Genomic DNA, 24,608 nt, shown 5'->3' on the forward strand with positions numbered 1-24,608 from the left:
ACGCACGCACAGGCAAACATTTAACAGATCTCACTCGATAACTGCGAGCGCTCGCTGTTACCGCGCTGGCGTGATGAACGCTGGCAGATGGGAGCGGTCGCTTTGGGCTTCCTCACTCAGTGCGTGTCCGACGCTTGAGATTAGGCGGCCTCCAAAATTAGGCTCACGGGAAGGCAGCGCACGTGCAGTGACCAGCCACTTTAGCTCGACTAGACCTTGCACCCGCCACAGATCATACGGCGCGTGGCCCGCATATGCACTCTGCAGCCCAGGCCAGCCATGCGCAGCCACGGCCGGGGCAGATGAAAGACGCGTGCTCATCTGAGCTCCTCCCTCCCCGCCACAGCCCGCATTTGATCACGGGGTCTCCGACATTGTGCGCGTGGGAAGACGGCACCATCAAGTCACCATCCTCCACGAATCACCTTCGCACGCTTTTCCTCGCACCCAAATAAACAACGCGTGATTAGAGATCTTGTAGCACTTGGGCTTCATGCGGAACATCGACGGTGACAGCGAAAATTTGCAGGGAGTGTCGATACATTGCTATTGTTATAAAAGTTCAATGTTTACTTTGCCCCTTCCCTTGAACACATCCCCTACCAGCTGGAGTGACTACAATAGCAATATCCTGCCTATCGTTGTTTCATTTTCCCCTTCTTTTTGTGGTGAACCTGCGGTAACCTTCAACATCGGCGTCTGGTAAATGCGCTCAAGGGTGATAAAAGAGCAGTGACAATACACGTGCTAGCAACTGTCACTTTGTTTACAAGAGCTGCAAGGCTGCGCAAACGTGCCTGAGCTTTTGTTTTTATGTACTTGTGATCAAAAATGATTTCTCAATTCTGCAGTGGACATCGCTGCCTCTGCTACATTATCGCTGACAACGCATAGTAATGATAAAAGTGGGCACTTCGATGGCACTTTGAAAATCAGAGAGCTAAGGAAATAACTTCATTGAGGAAAAATAGGGCTATGGGGGCCCGAGGGTTGGTCCTCAGTCCAGGACTCCGGTGGCGACCGCCACTCATCGGGCCTGGTCAAGGAGGCTCAAATGAGTCCCCAGGTCAGACTGGGCGAGGATGGCTGCCGAATACTCCCTAAAAGAATTTTTTTTGTAATAGGTGTGAACTTCAAGTTTGGGGCCATGATTTGCACTCCCGTGTCCCATGGCGCAAAGATGGCCTGCTCCCACACCGGGGGCTTTGGTTGGCCTATCTGGTTGGCCAGATGGCAAGCCACCATCCAAGCTGTAGGTAGGTGTTTGGAGTTTTCTGTAGACTACGTGAATGAACCAAAATACACATAATACCATGGAACAATTGATAGTACACTGTGCCATTGCACCGTGTTTAGGGCGCAAATGGAAGTTCGTCTACCATTTATACAATAATTTTCTGTTTTTCCCTGAAGAAAGATCAACTATGAAAGTAACATGCCTGTTTTCGGGTGCTTTCCTCGCGTGCCCACTGAATATGTTTATCAGTACCACTGATTAACTTTGGAATCACATGATATATAACTGCCTGCAAAAAATGCACAAATTAAGTTTTCCAGAACAAATTGCTATTACAGCGTAAGCTGCCCTGGGCTCAATCCACAAGCCGTTTTGGTTGGCGATGTAGTCCGCCGCCGCCGCCACTGGTGTCCGTCGCAGCTATCGCGAGGAATAAAAAAAAATGCCCAGTTCCCGCCGGTATCGAATCTGGGCCCTCAACGAGGCAGTAATCTACTCTACGCCTCCGATACGCCAACACTTGCTAACTGTTGCGGAAACATGCTCTGTGCAGGCGTCCTAGCGCGAGCAGTCACGCGATGTGAGATGCGCGCGGCGTAGAGTCGATACATATACACCTTGCATTGCAGTTGCATACTATTGAACAAGGTGTGGCGACATGTAGCAGTTGCATCGTATCGTGACACGTGTCCAGGGATGTGACATTTGCACTGCTAGTCTCGATACCTGTGTTTACTCTTCGGCATACGCTATGGATTCCTCCTCGCAACGTAGGAACCGGTGCCGAAGAAGTTAATCGTAGAACTACGCGCGTGACTGCAACCAGGAACGTCAGGCTTAGCAGACCGCTGTACAGACAGCAAAACAAGCCGAAGCTCGCCACTTCAATAAATGCGTTTCGATAAATGTGTACAAATTAAAACATTGCTTTCCGTATGCTGAGTACTTGTTGTTACCGTCTTCTAGAAATTTACGACGGTCTCCTATGAAACCGCTCCTCCAGCTTATGCTGTGACTTCTTCGCATATACTCACAGCATTGCGCACACCAGTCAAATGCTGCCATTTGCATAATACCAGAAAATATTTTGCCTTCTATGTGCACTGCCTTGCACTCTTCGTAGTTCTAACTTTGTTTCTTTTTCGGATATCTTTCGTGAAACTAGAACCTTAAACAATGTTCTTTAGAATAATCACACGTTTATCTTGTAAGAACAAACGAGAACTGTGGAATAAAACTTTGCTAATATATGCATGCAGTATTTCTGAAGTTTTGCGCATATTCAAGGACAACTTCATATTGAAAGAATGAACATGAACAGCTGTGCACATTTAATTCGGGAGTGAATAGGGTGACTTAACAGTGCAGTTAATGTTCAAAAAGTTAAATCCTATTGAATGACTTACCATTTCGTTTAGGCGATCGAATAACATGCATGGCGTTGATCCAGTCCGAATAAACGCGTGACGCTAGCTGGAAGGCCACAGTCAAAGTCAAAGTGTCGAGGATGACGACTTCCGGATAGTAGCCGTTACAAAACAGATGGGAGCTTTCCCCTCCGGCGAGCATGTGGGCCTGGAAAAAGTGCAAGAGTGCATGATCCAAAATAAGCAGCTAGACCATTCTTTGCAGAATATGGCATCAAGTCTTATTACGAAAGATAGCCTAAAAGCAGTATACTGACGATATTGTAGACTTGTCATTCTTTTACTTAAATTAAGGCTAGAACACTCCCCAACAAAAAAAGAACTGGCAAATGATGAGTCACTTCAAGCCATTATCATCATCACCATCATCAGCTTATCTTTATGCGCACTGCAGGACCAAGGGCTCTCCTTGCGATCTGCATGACCCCTGTCTTGCGCTAGCTGATTCCAACTTGAACAGCGCAATAAAAACCACATACACAAAAAAGGTGGACAAAGCGCTTGTCTTTGTCCACCTTTCCTGTGTATTTGTTTTTTATTGCGCTAAGTTACTTGTTCAGGTATGGAAAACAAACAAGCCCAATAACCAACTCTTCTAGATTCCAACTTGCACCTGAAAATTTCCTGATTTCGTCACCCCACATCGTTTTTTGTCGTCCTCGATTGCACTTCCCTTCCGTTGGCTTACCCATTCCGTAACTGTAATGGTTCTCCAGTTGTCTGCTCTACGCATTATATGGCCTGCCCAGCTCCATTTTTTTCTCTTAATGTCAATTAGAATATCGGCTATTCCCGTTTCCTTTCTCATCCACACAGCTCTCTTCCTTTCTCTTAACGTTATGCCTAACATACTTCGTTCCATCGTTCTTCGTACAGTCCTTAACTTGTTCTCGAGCTTCTTCCAAGTTTCTGCCCCATATGTTAGCACCGGTAGAGTGCAATCTTTTCTTTTTAACCATAGTGGTAAGCTTTTAGTCAAGATGTGGTAATGCCTGCCGTATGCACCCTAACACATTTTTATTCTTCTGTAAGTTTCCTTCTCAGGATCAAGGTCTCCTGTTATTACATGACCTACATCAACGTATTCCTGTGCAGACTGCTTACAGCAGATCCCCAATTCCCGTTCCCTTGGCAGGTTAATGGACATTATCTTTATCTTCTGAATATTAGTCTTCAATCCCACTCTTACACTTTCTTGGTTAAGATCCTCAATCATTTGTTGCAATTCGTTACCAGTATTATTGAACAGGACAGCGTCATCGGCAAACCGAAGGTTGCCGAGATATTCGCCGTTGATCCTCACTCCTATGCCTTCCCAGTCTAATAGCATGAATACTTCGTCTAAGCATAGAGTGAATAACATTGGATGGATAGTATCTCCTTGCCTGACCCCTTTCTTAATAGGTAGCTTTCTACTTATCTTGTGGAGAACCAAGATGGCTGCTGAACCATTTTCTCCTTCCACTTTTTTCGGTTCATGTCTCGCAACGTCATTCTTATTTATCGCTGGCTATAAGAGGAGCCTCTGTATTCTGCAAATACCACTGCAGTACCACTACAAGTGATTGACCATATCTGTATTTACGAATCAGTTTAGTTTAAGTACTTAGGAGGTAGGTGATCCACGGCTTGCTCAAAAATTGCAATCATTGCAACAGCCGCATGCAAATGCAGCGAGAAAAAATACAGAGTGCTGTTATTTTTATGAGTAATGCCATCATGCATGATCATGCTGCTACATGATATCCACCAATTTGGTTCTGTGTAAAGACATCATGATAATGTTGACGATGCCATGTGCGGTATTTTGAGGCCAATTTAAGTATCACATTAAAGTATTGTATGTGTTTACCAGCTTTCACATTTACTAACTGTCCTCATTTTGCATGTGAGAAGAATGTGGCACAGTTTCTATAACTTCGAAAGTGTTTGTTAGTACATTTAGGCACGACAGAAATTATCACCATTGAATTTTCCTTAAGTAAGAATACCAGCCAGGCTTGCATGACTTGCTGCTAAACCGCTGGCCAATTCATACTGAAATTCCGCACAAATGTAGCATTCTTCGACATGCGTTTCAGGGAACAGAAAAGGACGTACTGCCTTTAGATTTCTGCTGCGCATAGTTTTTGAGAACTGATGAGTTAGAACAGAGAGGATTTATATTATCCCTTGACAATGCTAAGCCTCGACAGGTAACGGTAAAATGAAAAAGCAAGTTCATTGCGAAATATTATTTGCAGGCCACCAATGTCTTACTTTTAGAGCTTCGATGGTGCGTTGCGAGGCCCACAAACGCCTTCACTGATGCAGCCCAATCTGAGTAACTGATAAATTGAAGACAACGAAGCTCTATAAACGAGCTCACACACCCTTCGGGAGCACAAGGGGTCGTAGTCGTTTTTTAGTTGGTGATGGTTCCCATGTAGGCTGCGGGGCCACACTATCTCTTAGCTGATCTCCAACATGAAGCCGGTAAAACGCGAGAGGAAGAACAAATTAATGGGTTACCGTCTAAAAATCCGCACAGTTAGGTCGTTGTTTACTCAAATGAAGTATACGCAAGGCAACTTATTCAGTGTTCATATAATTATGTTTCAAAGCGAAAAGTTTGGATTCTGGCGCTTTTTTAACATTCGATACCGAGCACCTCTCACACCTTCATACGAAATCAGCTGTGGAACTGCCCTTAACAGCTTCGTTATAAAAGCATCATTCTTGTGTAGCTGCTTGGTTAAAAAAAATTATGCTTGTGAGTGATGGCAGCCGCGGGGACACCTAAAGCCGGTTTCGCATGGTGCAATTTTGCTAAGAATTTCACACTTGCAACGTCGCACGTGCGACGAAACGCCTGTCTACTTCTTCGCTCGTGCAATTTTCCTATGTTTGGCGGTGCCTAATGTCCACGCAGAATCGCACATGTGGCGTGGAAGGTGAACCAATGAGGATTTTAAGACACGTCCCTGTAACCTGGCTGCTTGTTGTTTGTTTTAATAAAGTAATGAGTTCGAGCAGAAAGACGTACGTTTCACAAAAAAACGTTTTCAGTTTGTCACACTTTGTTTTCATCGAAGTGTACTGAATAATGCCAGTGGTAACAATAATTCAGTCTTCCACTAGAAAATTGCAAATGCAAAATTCGCAGCCCGCCACGATAGGTACACGTCAAACAGCGATGTTGAGCCCACATAATACGCAAACAGCAGCTGCAAGAAACAGCCCGATATCGGTCCGTGTGAAACAGGTATAAGTGGCACAGTTTCCAGTGTGGTATCCTAACCTAGTAGCTGCTATCGTATTACACTTTATTTGCTTTGCAGTGCACTGCTCGAGCAGTCTAGGCAAGAGCCTGGAGCACTGTACATCTACTGCACGGTCAATGCTAGATATACGTCCCTTGACACCTGAAACCGCTTGATGCATTAGACACTGATCAAACCACTGTACACGATCTCCTATAAGTTTAGATTATTTGGTTTCATGGAAGAAATCTTATTGTAATCTTGCGTAATGGGCCACTAGTTTGTTGATTGATGTTGCATCAAGTGTATAGGTTTGCGATCAGTAAACTATCAGACTGAATTGAGTACAAATTGAATGCGCAAGCGAATCATATCGAATATGGAATGGGTCTCAAATGATGAAGAGCAGTTTTCACGAATATTATAAAATAATGTTCACATCCTAGTATGTATAACGTCAGCACGAGTACGTCACTATTTTGCGTGTTTTAAAGTGTTGTTTAATAAAATGAGAAATTGAGTCTTAGGAACTACTAAGCAGTTTGTTCACATGCACATAAATCTTTATTGATAGAGTGCGTATTATTGTAGTATAGCAGTTGAAACCTAACTTTTGGAGCAATGTAGCGGGCTGCCCAGCATAACTTCTTATATTGTATGCTTAATGTAACCGTGGTGTTGACATTTATCGTAGATTCGCTCCAATTTTGTGCTTGATTGTGCACAGTGGACTACTTAAAATGTTGGAAACTAGTGAAACATGTTTGTACATGAGAATAAGTGACTATAATGTTTAAAAACAGCACTAACGACACAGGACACAGAAAAGAGAAGGGGATACACACGGCGCTGACTTACAACAGCATAATGGAAAACCACCACCGTCCAATCTGCTGTTCTTATAGTGACCATAGCTCGAAGACCGAAACGAATAAGACAATATTTGATTTGTTATTTGACCATTCGAATTATTCGTACCCCCTTATTTATGTGTGCAGGCTAAACTGTTCAGTTCATAAAGAAAACAATAAATAAATAGCTCGTCATAACTGCGAAAAATTTGAGTCCATTTATAGTAACTGGGACAGTGGTTAAGCCATCAGCTGGTCCTCCTACAACTCTGGTAAGATTTGTCAGCACAAAGAGCAGCCAGGACATCACCAAAAAATGTTCAGTGAAAGTCAAAATGTCACCCGTGCAACGAGAACAAGAGAACTGAGCAGGGGTGTATTCTGTAAGTGCCCACCTAGTGGAAAAGTCCATTTCGTCTGCTGCTCATGTGCTGATTGGCTGAGCTGGGGTACGCGTCAGGAGGCAGGGGCCCAAAGCCAAGCAGTACTTCCACAGCAGACGAAATGGACATGTCCACTACGCGGACACTTACACAATACTCCTCCCCCCTCCCCCAGCAATATGCGAAAAAGCAACTAAACAAAACAGTGACAACACAACATGTGATGATCTTTAGCAGGCCAAAGCTTGTTTTGTTGGTCCTGGAATCAATACTGCATCAGATTTATTGCTTTGTAAGGAGGGAAACTTGTGTGACTACATCCAACAAAAGACGCTGGGATTATTTCGACACATATTACTCGCGCGACCACCTACCAGGACCGCTTTGAAGTGCGAGGACGCCTACTGATCTGCGTTACGGCTACCCAACCTCCCGTTGCTGTAAACCTCCCTAGGCATCCCTCATACCCCTTAATGAAAGAAATGCATACCCTACCTGCATATATGTATGAACATAGGGAAGCATGTTGCTCTCCAGGCACCTGCCGTCCGTCAAGTCCCACAGAGACATTTCACTGCACATAGAGATATCACATAGCACATAGTGTAACGAGCCATTCTTCGACCATTTGACTAACGGTGAGCCCATCAGGAAATTAGTGGCGCATATTTAAAACAGAACATGGACGCAGGTAAAGCGCACAGAAGAGCGTAGACATGGCTCCGCATGCCGTATTTTTATATGCCTTTTCTACATCAGCGTCCTTATATAATGATGTCTTGTTTTATAACTGAAGCAGTCCCATGTGCATTTCTTGGAAATAAAGGTAAGAAAAGGCAAGTGGGCAAAAGAACACAATGCAAGTGCTAACTGAACAAGTGATGGTTTGTATTGTGGATAGCAATGTATAACACAAGAGTGGGAAAAATCTTCAGCAATGGAGTGGCGACTACAAATCACTAAAGCACTGCAAAACTAAAAGAGAAAACACCCAAAATACATAGAGTTACAGTGTTGCACTTCATATGTTTGCTTTACATTTCGATGCACCGTACTACGTTCTGTCAACCACCAAATAAACCATCACATGTTATTCAGCTATGGCGATATCTAAATGTATGTGGCGTAAGATACGTCCTACGTCAGACTTCACCTTTTTTTTTTACAGGTGCGTTAGACGGACCCGGCAATGTTTTCGTGGAAGTACTTCCAGTGTTTAGTGTCGGTTTTTCCATATTTCACGTTAGTATACGTTGGGCATAACCACGCAGAACAGCTAAATACATGTTTCGCTGTGTCAGCGCTTATCGTGTGTGTTGTGATGCAGCGTGCGTGTTTTGGCGCAGGCCGCGCTGATCGGTGTGCCCATCATTGCTGTAACAACGGCTGCAACTGCTTCCATAGCGTTGATGTGCGCTTTCGCCGTAAAGAAAGTGCATTCAATTCGGTGCCCCTCGACCCCATACTATGATGATGTGTGCTTATGCTTATAACAAATAGAGCAACGCTACAGTTATCCTTTCGGGAGACTGCTTTAATCATACCGGAAGCCAGACCAATTGGTAGCATGAGGCACGGCGTTGCATAGGACGTGGTGGTTCTGGATGCGTATGTAAGAAATTTTTGTCCGTGTACGCACATTTTATTTTGATGCTGCTTCGTGTACATGAAGTAGTGAAAGCTGTATAGATCGGGTTCAGCGGAAAAGTGGTCGAGAATACACGTGCGGTAGCTCGCTTCGATGGTAATCGGTGCCCACGCGGCTGAGGGCTCGTTTTTCTGGTGAAGAATGCAGTGGCTGTTTGCGTTCAATACGCTGTAGGTAAAGGTTAAGCCCAAACCACACGCACGTTCGCGTCCGCGCGTCCACGCATGCACAGACATTGCGGCACCGCTTGTACGCGTCGAAACGCGGCGCGATCTAGGCGAACAGCTCCTCTATGTTACTGCGCGCTTAGGCTGCTTAGGATGCCTCGCATCGGCGCGCCTGGCTACGCAGCTGCGGCGCGGTACATTGAACTCTCTATGAAGCAGATCGATATAATGCAAGAAAATGCTTAATCTTTCCATTTTGTGCTGATCTAACAGCTCTGAATATATGACAATTACGTTTATAGATATCGAATCATTTTGAAACACTGTCAATAGACAGTTTTAGTTGGGCGTACGCAACCACCCACGTACGCAGCGGGCGAGGTAGTGAGTACGTAGCAAAGCGCGCGCGCACGATACGGTGACAGTTGGCCGGACGCAAAAGTTGAGGAGAGGGTTGCTGACTTGCACGCGTAGGAACCAGGAGTGTGCTACCCAGCGCCGCCATATGCCACGTTCTGAAACTGTGTAGCTAATGTCAGCCACCACGAAGCCAAACCGCAAGCCGGAGCCGCATCTTCGGCAAGAGCGATGTCGGAAAAATGCGTTCTCCTGGACACGCGAGAACACGCAAGAACGTTTCGCAAAGCCCGCTGAGCCAGCAGAGGGCGCTACGCAGCTTTTGAAAAGCTCTGGGCTCACGCGAGATGCCGTGCGTGCTGCTGCATACTGCGCATGCGCACTGTCGACTCCGCGGGTTAGCTCCGTACGCAGAGCTGCTGCAGACGTTCACCTAAAACTGTCTAATAACAAAGTACGAAGTGCCGTCTTCCAAGGCGTCTACGAGTGAGCCCGGTGAGCGCGCACCGTAACACGTCTTTGTGGATGCAAACCACCATTCATCACGAGGCGCAGCAGACGCAAGGCGCGTAGACGCGAGCTTGCGCGCGTCCGCAAGCGTACGTGTGTCTGGGCTTTAGAGTAGAACGCAAGCACACCGCGTAATAATTGGCTTTTAAGAACGCCGCAGTCAACAAAAATCATGTGGCAAATAGCTTAACTGTTCGCAGTCAGTGGTTAATACAACGAGTACAGAAACTATTGCAAGTCGGCCGTTTTGTTAGCGTTGCGCATAAAACCTCCGATTACTGCGATGGGTACCTGTGTTGGACACGAATTCAAATGTGTATGTCTGTCCCAGTCTGCGTGACCTGGGAAAAGCGTTTTCTCCACGTACGTCTAACAAGACAAGTTGACACAAAGCAGTGAGTCATCACTGTGGTCAGACTGCCACGCATCGGACTGTGGGGTCACGCGTTTAAGTTTCCTGCACCATTATTACATGCGCTACAGAGCATGTCAAAATGGAATAAACGTATTGTAGAAACAGCGCAATAAGCGTACTTATACGCACGATCCGACGGCGCATTTGTTGTTTCCGTCGTGAGGCCACGAAGACGCGTTGCTTGCTGTCATTTGCCGTTGTACGACATAAGTGGCGAAAATGTTTTCGCTCCATCTAAGAGACTACCGATAAAAAAAGAACATTGCGGAAGAAACGAAAAAGTTAACGGAGGAAAACATAAGCAGGTACCGGCGTAAATCGTACCCCAGACCGCGGCGTGGCAGGCAGGGACCTCTACGCCACCACTAAAACTTGCCAGTCGACTTTTACAAACGTGACATTAATTTCTGTCTCAAAATGTTAAGGCTTTAGCAGCATTATCTTTGTTGATTTCGGGATTTCGAGGGCCAATCCTTGTGCGCCTTCCAAAATTATTCTATAACCTCTTATCCTATCAGAGCCGCTTCTAGATGCCTCTTTCGTTAGAATAGCCAGCCCTCAACTGCGCTAGCGCTGATTGCCATCGAAATGCACAACGACACGTACTCTTCTCACCTGCTTTTGCAGGTTCCCAGCTTGCACGTCTGATGTCGAAAAAGTATGCATGTATAACAAATAGCTCTGCATGTGTTTTAAGCAGTGTATTCTGAAGGTATATAGTGCGAAGCTTCGCGAAATGCGGTTCCGGAAGAGCGTTCTCTTTGTCCATCAGCCCCATTCCACCGTAGCTTTAAAGCGACAAACTGGATTGTTCGCGTGCACTTCCGACGTAGCTTTATACACTGCGTATCGAAATAAGCTTTTGCAGAAATTGAAGACGTGGAGAACGTTGTCGTCCGCGTAACTGAGAGAAATGCTGCAACAAGACCAGTTTCAGTGACCTTGAAAAGCAAAGTTCACAGCTAAACAATAATTCGCCCTGGCCCAGGAATTCAACCCTGCTGCGTTACTTACTTGGGTAGTGGGTGAACCTGAATGGACAACCTACACTGCTATCCCTAGACAATGCTACCAAACGGCTTAGTGCTGCTCTAACCCAATCAGATCATATATACCGGGATTTTCTTGTGCCAGGCAGATTCATAAAAAAATGTTCTGCGGCTCATAGCACAGCATATCGCATCAGCAGGACTGCTTGAAAAGGCGACGTTATTTGCCTGACAAATTGCAATGTGAAATTAGCTAATATATAAACAAGATTTTGTAATCTGTAATTGTTCCTTTTAGTGCACATGCCCCATTTGCAGAACTGAAGTTGAGAGTTAATGAAGTAGTATCCTTTTGGCTGAAATTTCGAGCATTAGTTGCATGGTGAGATGCACGGTGATCCAGGTGACACGTGTCATCTCTGCATTTTGCTGCACTTAACTCAACAGCAGATTGAATAACAAACGGATAGACAGCTTTTTGCATGAACAGTTTTGCATGATCTTAATCACCACAAAGAGTTAGACGAGAAGAGGGAATACATGGGTTGCACAAGAATACATGGAAATACATCAGCGGCGTTGGTGAAGTACTGCCCTCCGAAACAGTATTCAGCAAGAAACAACACACTAGAAAAAAGAAAAGTTTCAAAGGAGAAATTTAAAGAGGGGATCTATTTGAGGCGATACTCTGATAATCAATATTTGTCACCAACATTGCCTACACGTTCTTTTAAAGATATGCTCAGTCCGGAGAACTTGTCCACATACCCAGCCTCGGAAGAGCTGACCAGCAAAGAGCCTTCACCAGATGGAGAGGCCCAGGCTAGGCACCGAACTGGACCAGTGTGGCCGAAAAGCATGCTGCGTGGCACAATCTGCACAATCGGCAGAGAGGGTCAGGCATATTCAAGCTTATAGTGTGCTTGGTTATGATGATAGCAGTAGAAAATTCAGACATTAAAAAATGCACAAAGGACAAGGCGCTGAACTAACAGCTGCTCAGTTCAGCTACAACCTTAATACTGTGCACTAGTTCCAGTATGATTCAAGAAACTAATATTCAATTACTTGTAGCATTTAAGTATCGCCTAATACATATGGGTTACTAAACTTGACGGAGCGTGAATGCCATAGCATTAAAAATGGCATTTGCATATAGTCTGCCGGCTTCTTCGAGTGCCCATAGCGATTTATAGATTGTACAACGCGCTATGATAACCAGCAGAAAGTGACGCGTTTTCTCTAGGATAAGACCGATGATCTCGAAAATTGTAGTAGCACAACATTGTGTTCTAGGGCATGCATGATACAAAGACCAACGGATCCTGGTCTGCATCTCAATCACTTGTCAGTAATCAAACCAGGAACTAGAGTGAACTTTCGCTTTCACTCTTTTTTAAGCTGCTCAGCTAAATAGCTTCGTAAAGCATTTTTTGTCGGAAACTGTTTCTTACCGCCCTTCCTTTTTGTCTTCTCGTTGCTTCAAGGCACAGAACAAATAAGTCATAGCAGGAACACAGTTTTATCCCCAGTAAATGCAACCTGACGTGTAGATACTATCTTACCTATATGATCACCCAGATGATGGTGCAAAGTTAGAACCACACAAACAGAAACCTGAAACCTGTCTGCGCACGCTGACAGGTGGCAGGTTATTTTAACGGCATTTAAGGTTAACAACAATAAAATTTTGGGTCGATATTGACAACCTTGAGTACTTTCATGCGCACTCAAAATAGGTGGTGTACGAGTGGTTTTGTATTCTACTTTCCATAAAAAATGCGACTGCCGTAGGTGGGAATCGAACCTGAAACCTCATGCTAAGCAGCAGAATGCTACAGCAACTGAGCCACTGAGGCGGACAATTATTTCTGCATCATAACCGGCAAAAACCTAATCAATCAAAAACTGGACCTCGTCAGGCTTGCAGTACTGCATTGCACGTTCTTTTGTTTTAGACACAGCGAAATATTTAATATGAAATCAAATACATTAAAGCCAGCTTTTCTCGATTATTGGTAGCATTCGAAAATAGGACTTTACTGTTCAAGCATATCAAGATTTTGTAATGTTCTTTGAACCGGCAAGGATTCTGTTATTCAGTAATAGCTGATTTCGTTAGGTAAGCGTTTGACAGCAGCCCTAATACAGAGTTGATGACACGTTGAGGTAGCACAGCAGACGAGGACAAGGGAAGAGGAAACCACAAATCGCGATGAGCACTTGTCTGTTGCACTGTCGAACATATGGAAAAAAAGGTCGCATTGACGAAACTTTGGCTTCTGCATCATCCCTCGTTCGACCACTGTAGGTCACTGTCCTACTGCCTTCAACTTATAATGCATTCTTACTGTCACCCAACTTCCGCAGTATTATTTCCCTTCATTAATGGCAGAGACAGGAGGAAACCTACTTTCGCCCCATCCACGATGTCCCAGACACATATCTGGCCATCGTTGGAGCCCGTGACTATCATCTTCTGGTCCTTTGTGAAGAATATTGATGACACGCTGTGTGTGGGTGCAACCTTGCCCCACAGTGTCATGGGGACCATCAGCTGACTGGATTTGATCATGGTGGTACCGCGCTGATCAGCAGGCCTGCAAGACACTGCAAAGTCACAAACAGCGCTGATCACTCTATGGTGACCCACGAATTACCATTGTTTTACTATTAATTTTGCAACTTCTGCATAAGAGCAGGGCAGTTGCCCGCTCCCGAGTCCACCCACCGCACAACGATGCCTGTGGTTGAAGCAGTACTGAGAGGCTCGATATTTAATACAAGCAACCACCATCACTCTAAAAAAAAGTTCACACCCTTTTGGGTGTATATTTGTCACGCAACAATAATCCTCATCTGTCTTGCCCGCATTTCCTTTCTTGAAAACGCTGCGCTCGTTACTTTCCTGTCGAGAATGCTCTGTCGGACTGATAACGCGCTTGCCGTTCGCGACTTGGAAGTACCTGGCTCGCAGCGTTAAAGAAAGGTAATGTGGGCAAGACAGACGACGATTATTGTTGTATGGCAAATGTACACTCCAAAGGGTGCAACTGTTTTTAAAGTGTTGTTGTCTTTATGTGGTTCTGTGGTTGAAAGAATGCATGATATGGCATGCGTGCAGAAGAGCTGGCTAAGAATCAGCGGACTAGGTTATAACCACTACACTTATACTAAAAAAAAATTAATAGAGGGTCAATCGCCACCGTACCTCAATCTGTACTGCATCCCGTGCATCATGCAAAGGTTGTAGGTCTGGCTTCCACCAGCGGCAAGTAGTCCTTTCTCGCAGTTAAATTTTTCTTTTCATTTGTACATTTCTAATAAAAACACTGTTTACATATGCACTGCTGACTTTGTTAGTAACAGAATATAAGTCTCTTGGTCCGCCTTATTCTCCTTGTTTTCTACTCATAATTCACATGACGTTATTCAGGGTTACATCTACAATCTTGCCAGATTAAATTTTAGGAGTAACTCTAACAAGAAATTGAGATGGGAAGCGTCTTATGCGCTTGCCACTGCTTATCTCCCTCAAACTTCACAAAAATTTCGCTTTTCGGTCCACTTGTTTCAGTAGAAAACATGACATCTACCCTTGCCCAGTTCGGTGTGTTGCATGCCCACTGAACCTACGCAGAAATGAGCTGTCGCAGAGATGTGGACTAGCTTCGGTACTTATCAACAACTGAAACTGTACATTACGCTAAAAAACAATGGTGCCAATTTTCTTTAAAGACACTTATGAGAAATAGCAGTCAGCTGAGACTGGTCGGTTACTCTTGCAATGCTCTATATTCATTGAATTTTGTGGGAAGAGGTTGGTTAGTAAAATGTCACTGAAGGCCAAATTTCCATTTCCCGAATTTCCTACTGAAATCACAGCGTTGATATGCCAATGTGACATCATGAACTTCAAAGCACTTTCTTGTATCTGGGTTGTATTTGGGCTGTAGGACAGTAAAAATTCTGAAAGTGGGCTGCATTTGACCTTTGGCTAAATGCGCAGCTCTTTTCTGGTCGAGCTGCTGATAGGAACACCCAGAAGAAAGGGCGCGCATTACAATATGGCATAAACAAAGAAAAATTCGGCGGAACTCATCTCACTATGACTTGCGATGTTAATGTGCGTTTAGCATTGAATAACTATAACGAGACAACGTATTGCCACCGTCGAAACGAGTTATGCATGAGGCGTGCACTGCAGCGGGATTCTTTCACGCTTCCCTAAGAACTCTCGGCGCCATCTAGCGCCGCCACCGCGAAGTCTGCGCGTGTCCTCTGAAACTCGTGGCACACCGGTGCGTGCGAACGCTGAGGAACGCGTCATGCGGCAACCAGGCTCCTCTCTCGCTTTTTTCTGGACAGGCTGCACCATATAGTGGTACTGTTGAGAAGTCCGTTCATGGCCTCCGAGATCCCAGGCACTGGCGCGGCGGTGCTTGGGATCGCTGAGAATTGTTACCTCGCTTACGGCACACTCAGTGGCACATACTCAGAGGCCCAAGTTGACCAGAGGTTCATTGAAGAGCGGCACATACCCAGGTGCATTCATGACACAGCATGACAATGGCATTACACTGAAATCACTACAATATGAGGACGACGAAATGACCACGATGGCATGATGACGTCAGTATGACGATGATGCAGTGATGACAATGGCAAGAGGACGATGTGATGACGATTACATGACAATGACGGCGCTGCGGTAACGACGATGATATGACGACGACGGGTGTGACGAAGGAGATTACGGAGCGGGAATGGCGAAAATGACATGGCAATAGGACGAAGATTCTAAAATCTTACAATGGCATGACTACATCGGCATGACGACAATAAGTATTACTACGGTAAAATACGGTCTATGGAACGACCATTGACGTCATGAACGTGACAAGCGTGACGATATGACGAGGACTGAATGACGACGATGCAATGATGCCAATGTCATGAAGACGGCGGAATGAAAAGACGATGTGACGACGATGCCACAATGACCTTTGGATGACGAACGCTGGAGTGACGACTAAGGAATGGCGGCGATGGCGTGAAGAAAGCGCTATGCCGATGCTGGGTGCTATCACGACGACGGTTTGACGAAGAGAAGACGGACCCGCCGTAGTTGCTCAGTGGCTATGGTGTTGGGCTGCTGAGCACGAGGTCCCGGAATCGAATCCCGGCCACGGCGGCCGCATTTCGATGGGGGCGAAATGCGAAAACACCCGTGTACTTAGATTTAGGTGCACGTTAAAGAATGCCAGGTGGTCTAAACTTCCGGAGACCCCCACTACGGCGTGTCTCATAATCAGAACGTGGTTTTGGCACGTAAAGCCCCATAATTTTTGAAGAGAAGACGGAGCTGGAATGATGAAGACGGCATGGCGACAATGACAAGACGACGCTAGAATGAAGACTGTTTGATGACGACGGCGTGTCGACGACGACAGAGAGAATAAATTTTATTGTAACACAGCCCTTAGTCCGGAGGTTTTGTTTTCGGACTTCAATGCCTACCACGTCTCACCCAGCACGTTACCGACGTGCTGAAAAAGATCGTGGAGGAAGAGAGGTGTGGGTTCGGAGAGGGAGCCAGTCATTCTGAGAGGTTGGATGTGCCAAGGAAGTGTTGACTGAGCATAGTGTTGACGGCGCGTTCCCTTCGCTTCCTCGTTTTTGTGCTAAGTCAAATGCCCTCATCTAGCCTTCCGCGCGCAAGCCACGCATGCGCTGTCGGAGAGAAGCACGATAACGGTGGCGTAGATGCACTTCGAACTTCGAGCGTCCGTGTAATTGCTACCACAATAAAGAAAACTGAGCAATAAACCGCGCTCTCGGTGAACCACCGTGCATAAGCACGTTAGCATCCTTGTGCAAGCAAACATCTTTACTCAGAACGATTGCCCAGCAACGTTCCCGAGAGCGTTCCATCACTCACTGCTAAGATCCTGATCATACATTACAGAGGCACTTAAGTATCCTTACGCGCATTTAATGCAAAAGCAGTTTGACTCTTCCGCGTGATGCTTTTCCCTTGGTCATGTTCTCGAATTGGGCAAAGTCAATTTTAGGGGTGGGCTACCCAAATTTTCGGGGTGAGTCAAGTTAATTTTCGGAGTAGGCCAGGTTGGTTTCGAACGTGGGTCAGTTCAATTTTCGTATTGGGCAGTCAATATTTTTATAGGTGTGGGACGCCGTGGCTGCTCATCGGGGGATTTCGCAGTGCGGGCCGTAGCAGGTCCAGCGCGAGGAGCGTCATGTCATCACTTGGTCACGTGGGTTTAGGTACAACCGGATGTTAACGCCGGACGCCGGATTTTCAGCTTCATGGGGCACATAATGCTTCCGCATTAATAAGGCACTTTCGATCTCGAGTGAGCATGATCGAGATACAATTTCTCAGTCGCGACTTGCGCCCCTCAGCAGCTTGCGCAAAGGAGTCAATCGCGATCGAAAAATTCGACCGAGAGGACTCGATCGCGATCGAAACTGCCCAGTGTGACTGGGGTACAACCCTTCGTGCGACCCTGCAGCGCTGCCATCGCGAGAACAAGCAAATTGCGGGTGCTACTTGCCTTCTGTCGGAAAGCCCTGATGTCACGCAGATACCGTTTGGTAAAAAAAGATCCAAGGGCTTTAGCTTCTGGGACGTCAGCGCAACGTCTAACACTCGCCGCTCCTGGATGGCGTACCGGCTGATAGGAAAAGAACAGCGGAAGGCACGAGCTCTCGTTGCTGCTGGGGCTGGGGCTTCGGTGCACGAGACGAGGCGTGGCGCTGTGTGCTGCGTAGAGCTAATGTCGCTAGACAAACAAACGTGCTTATCTAGAGACCTTACGCAGAGTTCCTCGATCATGACCAGCTGGAATCCTCTCCCGCATTCATCGCGTTCAACTATGGTAAATCCGTAATTTGATATCTTGCAAATTTTTGTGCTACGTTTGAATAATAAAAAGAAACAATAAAATGCAACACCGGGACATGATTTTGATTAAATTGTGTTTGAAGCTCGTTCGTAGAATTAGCAAAAGTCTAACAACTCCTCAAGCGTTCGTCACAAATTCTAGATGGCAGTGGGCAGTGCGTTTCTTCAGTGGAAAGGCCTGAGGCTTCTGGAACGCACGGGAGGAGCGTATGTTGAGGAGCGCCTGCCTTGAATGAGACACAAAAAGAGACGCCATGTGATGTTCACTGTTGCGACATGTTTCATGGCGGGATGGCTAGAATTTCTTCGATGCGTCAGTGCGGACACTGGGACGACTTCTGTGCTCTCATGGGTCAAAGGCCTAAAAGAATAAGAAGAATAGGCTTTTGTCGCATATTTGAAGACGTCCAATTTGCTTATTGCCACTTGCATCTTCGTTTGGTAAACATACGTTTTATGGCGAGTCCTCCATTCTTCAGAGCGAGTATGTGGCGTACGAGCTTTCAGGTGAACTCCATCACTCGATATTGGGCGCTGATTGAATATTTGATTAGAGTGCAAGAAGCTCTATGGAAGACGGAGAGGAGCAGTCTTTTTACCATATTTATTTGCTCCGAGGCAAAGGTGCTTCAACGGTAATGACGATGCTTGATAACGCGCGCATTGTAGACAGACTTAATCTCACTAACCAGTCGGGACTAAGCCGTCATACCGTGTTCGTGAAGCAGCGCACTGACCAGGAGAAGGTGGAGACACACAAGAATACTGCACCTTATCCTGATCAGTGCACTGCTTCACCAACACGGTATGGTGCTAAATCGCCAACTCGCCCAACTTTCCACATTACGGGACTAAGCTGCATGGCTCGAGTGGCGTGGCTGCCTACAAGAAACGAGAGAGAAGTCATAAGGGAAAGGCAGGAAGTTTAATCTGGCTGAACCCGGGCATGAGCAATGTAACCAGGGTTTTGCTGTACTGGGCAAGGGAGTGAGATACGATGCACGCAGGGAACTATAGAGATCGAGAGATGAGGCTTTTTAAACGTGAAATATTTCTTTTCCTAGTCGAAGCCAAGCACAGTACAAGGTCACAAGGACGCGCCAATTTCGTGTGCGAGAAATGTGAGCCGAACTCGGAGGTAGTAGAGCTCGAAAAGCCGCCGGACGTAAAGTGCAAACCCCAGATGTAGTGTGAATTAAAGTGTCCCGACTGGCCATTATCAGACATGGCTTTAAACAAACACCGCATACAGTGTGAATTAGGACGGCCAAGTTGGCCGGTACCGGCCATAGTAAACGAACACCGGAGCCTGTTAATGCGAGTTAAGCCGTCCCACGGCGGAAGGTGATGCACGTCAGCGCAGACATGAGCTCCACCACTGCCATGCCGTAGTTGTCACGCTGTCGTCGTCTTTCCATCGCAGTAAATCCGGTGCCTTAATGGCACTCTGACGATGCTTTCGTTGTCATGTAGTCGTGATCTACCTGCCGTTTTATGCGAAGCATATTACTAGAGCTCAACCCAGCTCCTCAGGCGCGGCGGTGTCGCCTTCAATACCACGTGACACCGTGACGTCACGACAGAGGAGAAACGGGGCTCCAACTCGCGCCGTCGCTCGCGGCGTCGCGGCGGTATATAAGCAGCTGCGCTTGCCTCTGCTAGACACTCACGAGGTGAGATGCCTCCTGGGGACAGAGCTGCTCGTTGGAATGAGAAGCGAAGGTTGCGGCGTGCTACAGAGACTGTTTCTAGGTGGCTTTGCTACGGCGCAGCGACTACGCGCCCCGCATCGGACGCGGTGAGCGTCGAGCAACGCAGCGTTCGGCGCGACAACGAAATGTGCGCCTGAGCAAGCGCCGCACGCCTGAGCCAACGCCCGACGACACCGGCTTTTCTGCGACACGAGCTCCTTAACGCTGTCGCGTTAAAATAAAAGCTAGTATGCTTCGCATCCTGGGCTTAACCTTAGCTAAGCCACAGCCATTTTTTTATTCCATTGCTGTCACTGCGTTGTCATATTGGCGTCATCCCGCCGTCTTCGAGCCGTCGTAATACCATCGCTCGTCCTCAGTCCATCGTCGTGCCACTGTCGACATCACGTCGTCATCACAAAGTTACCGTCGTGCCGTTGTGATCTTTCCATCGTCATTTTAGCGTAGCGATTGCCCCGTCGTCGACCTCTGGTACTCACGCTGTGTTCACGATTTCCAATTCGTCATCCCTCTGTACTCATGACGTCGGCGACACGCCGTCGTTGTCATATCATATTAATCATTTCAGCATTGTCATCCCATGAGCAACAGTCCAGCATCGGTATCGCATTGTCGTCCCGCAGTCATTGTCATCTCATCGTCATCTTGCAGTCGTCTCGCACAATGATAGTCATACCTCAGTCGTCACGCCACGGTCATCAAACCATCGCCGTCATCCCGTGGTCGTAATGCAGTCGTCGTCATACCATTCGTCCAGTCGTCGCCACTCTTTGCACGCATTTATAGTTTTTTTAAGCCTTTCCAGTTTAATAGCTTGAATACTTATTCCAAGCATGCAGTGAATAGCACTGGAGAGATTGTGTCTCCTTGCCTGAACCCTTTCTTTATAGATATCTTTCTACTTGTGGAGAATCAAGGTAGCTGTGGATTCTGTAGATATTTTCCATAGGTTCACGTAAGCCTCCCGTAATCCTTGATTACGCAATGCCGCTATGACTGCTGGTATCTCTACTGACTCAAAGGCCTTTTTTTTTAACTATGGAAGCCATATAGAGAGGTTGATTGTACTCTGCAGATTGCTTGATTACCTGATGGATGACATGGATATGATCCATTGTAGAGTGCCCCTTCCTGAAGCCAGCCTGTTATCTTGGTTGACTGAAATCAAGCATTGCCTTTATTCTATTGGAAGTTATCTTGGTGAATATTTTTTGTACACTATTGGAAGTAAGCTAATGGGAGTATAATTCTTCAATTCTTAAACGTCTGCCTTTTGTGGATTAGCACAATGCTTGCATTCTTCCAGTTCTCTGGAAGCCTTGAAGTCGTGAGACATTTCGTATAAAGGGCCGCAAGCTTTTCAAGCATGATACTCCTCCATATTTGATTAAATCGACTGTTGTTTCATCTTCTCCTGCCACCTTTCCCTGTTTCATGTCTTGCAAGGCCCTTCTAACTTCATCGCTAGTTAAAAAAAAGAGCCTATGTAACCTGTTCATTGTTACTTCGAATGGAGGTATCGTGGCTGCTCTGGGTACTGTACAGGCCAGTATAGAATTATTCCACTGCTTTTACTATGTCTTCGAAATTGCTAGTTATATTACCTTATTATCTTTCAGTACATACATCTTGGCTTGTCCTATGCCAGGTTTTCTTCTGACTGATTTCATGCTGCGTTCATTTTTTACTACTTCCTCAGTCTTTCTCCCGTTGTAATCTCGAATTTCCGTTGTATCTTACTTGTTGATCAGTTTTGACTGTTCAGCGAATTCTATCTGTTCTCTTCAGTTGGACACTTTCATTCTTTGTCGTTTTTTTATTAGGTACCTCGTTACTTGGGAGAGCTTCCCTACGTGTTGCCTTGTTGCATTACCTCCCACTTCAACTGCTACTTCTGAAGCCAGCCCTGTTAGGTTTCATTCATTGCCTCTATGTCATATTCATCTCTCTCTTCTAAGGTGTCATATTTGTTTACAAGTACCATATTGAATTTGTCTGCTTTTGCCCTTACTGCGTCTAAGATGGCCTATTTATCCTTAACTAATTTTACTCTTTCTCTCTGCATATTGAGGTGAATTCTAGACCTCATTAACCTATGAACTCTGCACTTTACCCGATCTAACAGTTCCTGAATTTAACAGTTCCTACTTCCTGAACTATGCTGGGATCAACAGAAAGTGTGAAATCTATTTCATTTCTTGTTTCACCATTAGGACTTATCCAAATCCATTTTATATTGCTACGCTTCCTGATGGAGCTGTTCATTACATGCAGCTTATTCATTTTAAAGAATTCTACCAACGTCTCTACTCTGGTGTTCCTAAAATCGGTGCCGTAGTTGCCAATTGCTTGTTCACCAGCCTGCTTTCTCCCAACTTTTGCACTGAAGTCGCCCATGACTACAGTATAATGAGTTTGCACTTTTCTCATCGCTAATTCAGCCTCTTCATAAAACCGTCCTATTCCTTCATCATCATGACTGGAGGTTGAGCGTAAGTTTGTACTACTTTTATTCTATACCTCCTATTTAGTTTATTACTACTACTGCTGCCCTTTCATTAATGCTGTAGAAGTCATCAATGTTGCCCACTATGTGCTTATGGATTAGGAATCTTATCCCATATTGTTTCTTGTATGGGAGTCCCATATAGCAGAAGACGTGGTCGTTACTCAGCACTGTAGAGCCTCACCAGTTTTTCTAACCTCACTAAGGCCAATGATATTCACACAATGACTGATAATTCCTCAAAGAGTCCTGCTAAGCAAGCTTCACTCTAGAGAGTTCGTGTGTTGACTGTTGCCAGGTTCAATTTCCAGAGGCGGCCTGTTCGGTTCCAGCGATTCTGAGCACCCTCTGCTGCGTTACAGGTCTGACCACCGCCTTCGTCAAGTGCTCTGCAGCTGCTGGGGACTGAGGGATATAGGTTGATTGAAGGAGTCATGAGGGAGGTAGTGGCCGAGTACTGCACCAAGGAGGCCAATTCCTGTTCTGGTGAGGGAGTGTCCTTTGTTGAACCTTAGTGGGGCTTGCTAATTTGATGTCACCTTGGTTAGTATAGCCCCACTTGGTCTCGGCATATTTTTCCGGTGTGAGACGCCACTCCAAGCCTGGAGATGTAGTGTATTGGAAGTGAATTCAAGCTTACCACCTTCAAATTATAAGTCAGATGCTCTAAAGAAGGAGAAATAAAACCGACGATTTCAACTTCTGACTATAGCAACCATGCAACCGAGATAGCTCAGTTATATAACCCTGTAGGCGGCGAGGCCATCTTACGGCGGAGACCATGCCCATAAGGCCCTGCATGTCTAAAAACTCACTTGAATTATCCCTGACAGACGGGTTGATATGTAGGTCAATATTATTTGTACACTTCATTGTCTTTTTCCCTGTCGAGAGGCGCGAGATGAGAGGGAACAAATATCAATAAAACGTCAGAAAATAAGAAGGGAGAAACGATTTACGAGTGGTTGTAATATTGCGGTTCTGAGCCGCCCGTAAGCAGGCGACCTTGAAAGCGGCTAGGTGTCTTAGACATTTCAACGGGTTTGCAAAGCGCTTACACGAGAACGAAATGAAAAAAAAATGGCCGCCTTGCTTACCCGAAAATCCAATTTGAATGGACGGCATCGGAGTTGAGCCCGAGCTAAAGCCTCTTCGTAATCTTTCGCTGTGCTTGTTCGATCGGTTACGCCGAGGTAGCATGCCGAGGGATTACACCGACTCGAAGCGCAGGAACGGGTGCCTAAGAGCTGCGCTCTGAAAATTACTAGAGGGACCTCTGGTTTTAGGTTCTACATTTCGGTCACCACAGTGAGTGGGTATAGACGACACAAGATTGCCCAAAGCTGCAAAGGCAGCTTAAGTACATATTCATTTATCTATTTTGTCTACACTTTCCTACCGCGTAAATATTGTCGCCAGCGCTGATCAGATAACTTGGGGATGTTTTTTTATTACTATCAGCACAGATTAAAATGTACTCGCGTACGCATGGACACCGCTGAAGGAGAAGAATGCAGCAGCTCGAGATTTGCTTTTACCTCTCTTATATTCTAGTCTTTACCGCGGTAGACTTGTAGGGCTGTTACGGTCGTGCACCTTTTGTATAGTCGTTAACTTTGTGTGCAACAAATTCGTTCGTTAGCAACTTTGTTCATGAATAGGCGTGTGTGCGGTCGCGGAAAATGCCGTTTTGTGACCTGCTCCGACCGTGGTGATTGGTTCCAACCGCGTAAGTCTTGTCGCCAGCGATGATCAGATAACTTGGGGATGGTTTTCTGGTTATAGGCTCCTGCACCCTTTTTGAGAGATTGCACCCTTTGGAGCTTATCTTATCCCACAACAATAAGCGTCATATGTCCCGTACTTCCTTTCTTTAACGCTGCGCGCCTGGTACTTCCATGTCACGAACCGCACGCGCGTTATCAGCGCGACATCGTATTCTTGACAGGAAAATAGCGAGTGCAGGGTTTCGAAGTAAGAAAAGGCAAGCAAGGCAGGTGAAGATTATTGTCGTGGGGCAAGGTAAGCCCCAAAAGGTGCGAACCTTTTTAATAGTGTACGCGTGGACAAATAAACAGTCGCAGTTTCGCCCGAAAGGCGAAGCGTTGCTTGACAGCTCGTGCAGACTGGTACAGACCTAGGATTCGTTACCAGTACGTGAGTGTGTACCCTGCTCTAACTCTGCGGGCATGCCCCACCGATAGTCACCAACAGTGACTACGTGCACCCTCTTCCG

At 46.0% G+C, this 24,608-nt stretch overlaps 2 protein-coding genes across 3 annotated transcripts in view; one reads left to right on the forward strand and one right to left on the reverse strand.

The window, feature by feature from the left end:
• The window catches only part of LOC135895893 (WD repeat-containing protein 7-like), a 109,228-nt gene extending 91,259 nt beyond the window's left edge, over positions 1–17,969 (reverse strand). The window contains exons 1-5 of one of the 2 annotated variants that reach the window (XM_070537155.1): positions 17,805–17,969; positions 13,640–13,826; positions 11,995–12,101; positions 7,636–7,714; positions 2,644–2,812 (exon numbers count right to left, since the gene is read on the reverse strand). In XM_070537155.1, coding sequence (XP_070393256.1) covers positions 2,644–2,812; positions 7,636–7,714; positions 11,995–12,101; positions 13,640–13,801 — 517 coding nt within the window. In that variant the 5' untranslated portion in view covers positions 13,802–13,826; positions 17,805–17,969. Of the gene's footprint in view, positions 1–2,643; positions 2,813–7,635; positions 7,715–11,994; positions 12,102–13,639; positions 13,837–17,804 lie in introns of both variants that reach the window. The other variant, XM_065424121.2, reaches the window with a different exon arrangement.
• LOC135895895 (bifunctional purine biosynthesis protein ATIC) overlaps positions 1–24,608 on the forward strand; it is a 181,005-nt gene that overhangs the window by 68,291 nt on the left and 88,106 nt on the right. The window lies entirely within an intron of this gene.

This window comes from Dermacentor albipictus, chromosome 4 (genome assembly GCF_038994185.2).
Source record: "Dermacentor albipictus isolate Rhodes 1998 colony chromosome 4, USDA_Dalb.pri_finalv2, whole genome shotgun sequence".
Lineage (NCBI taxonomy): Eukaryota > Metazoa > Arthropoda > Arachnida > Ixodida > Ixodidae > Dermacentor > Dermacentor albipictus.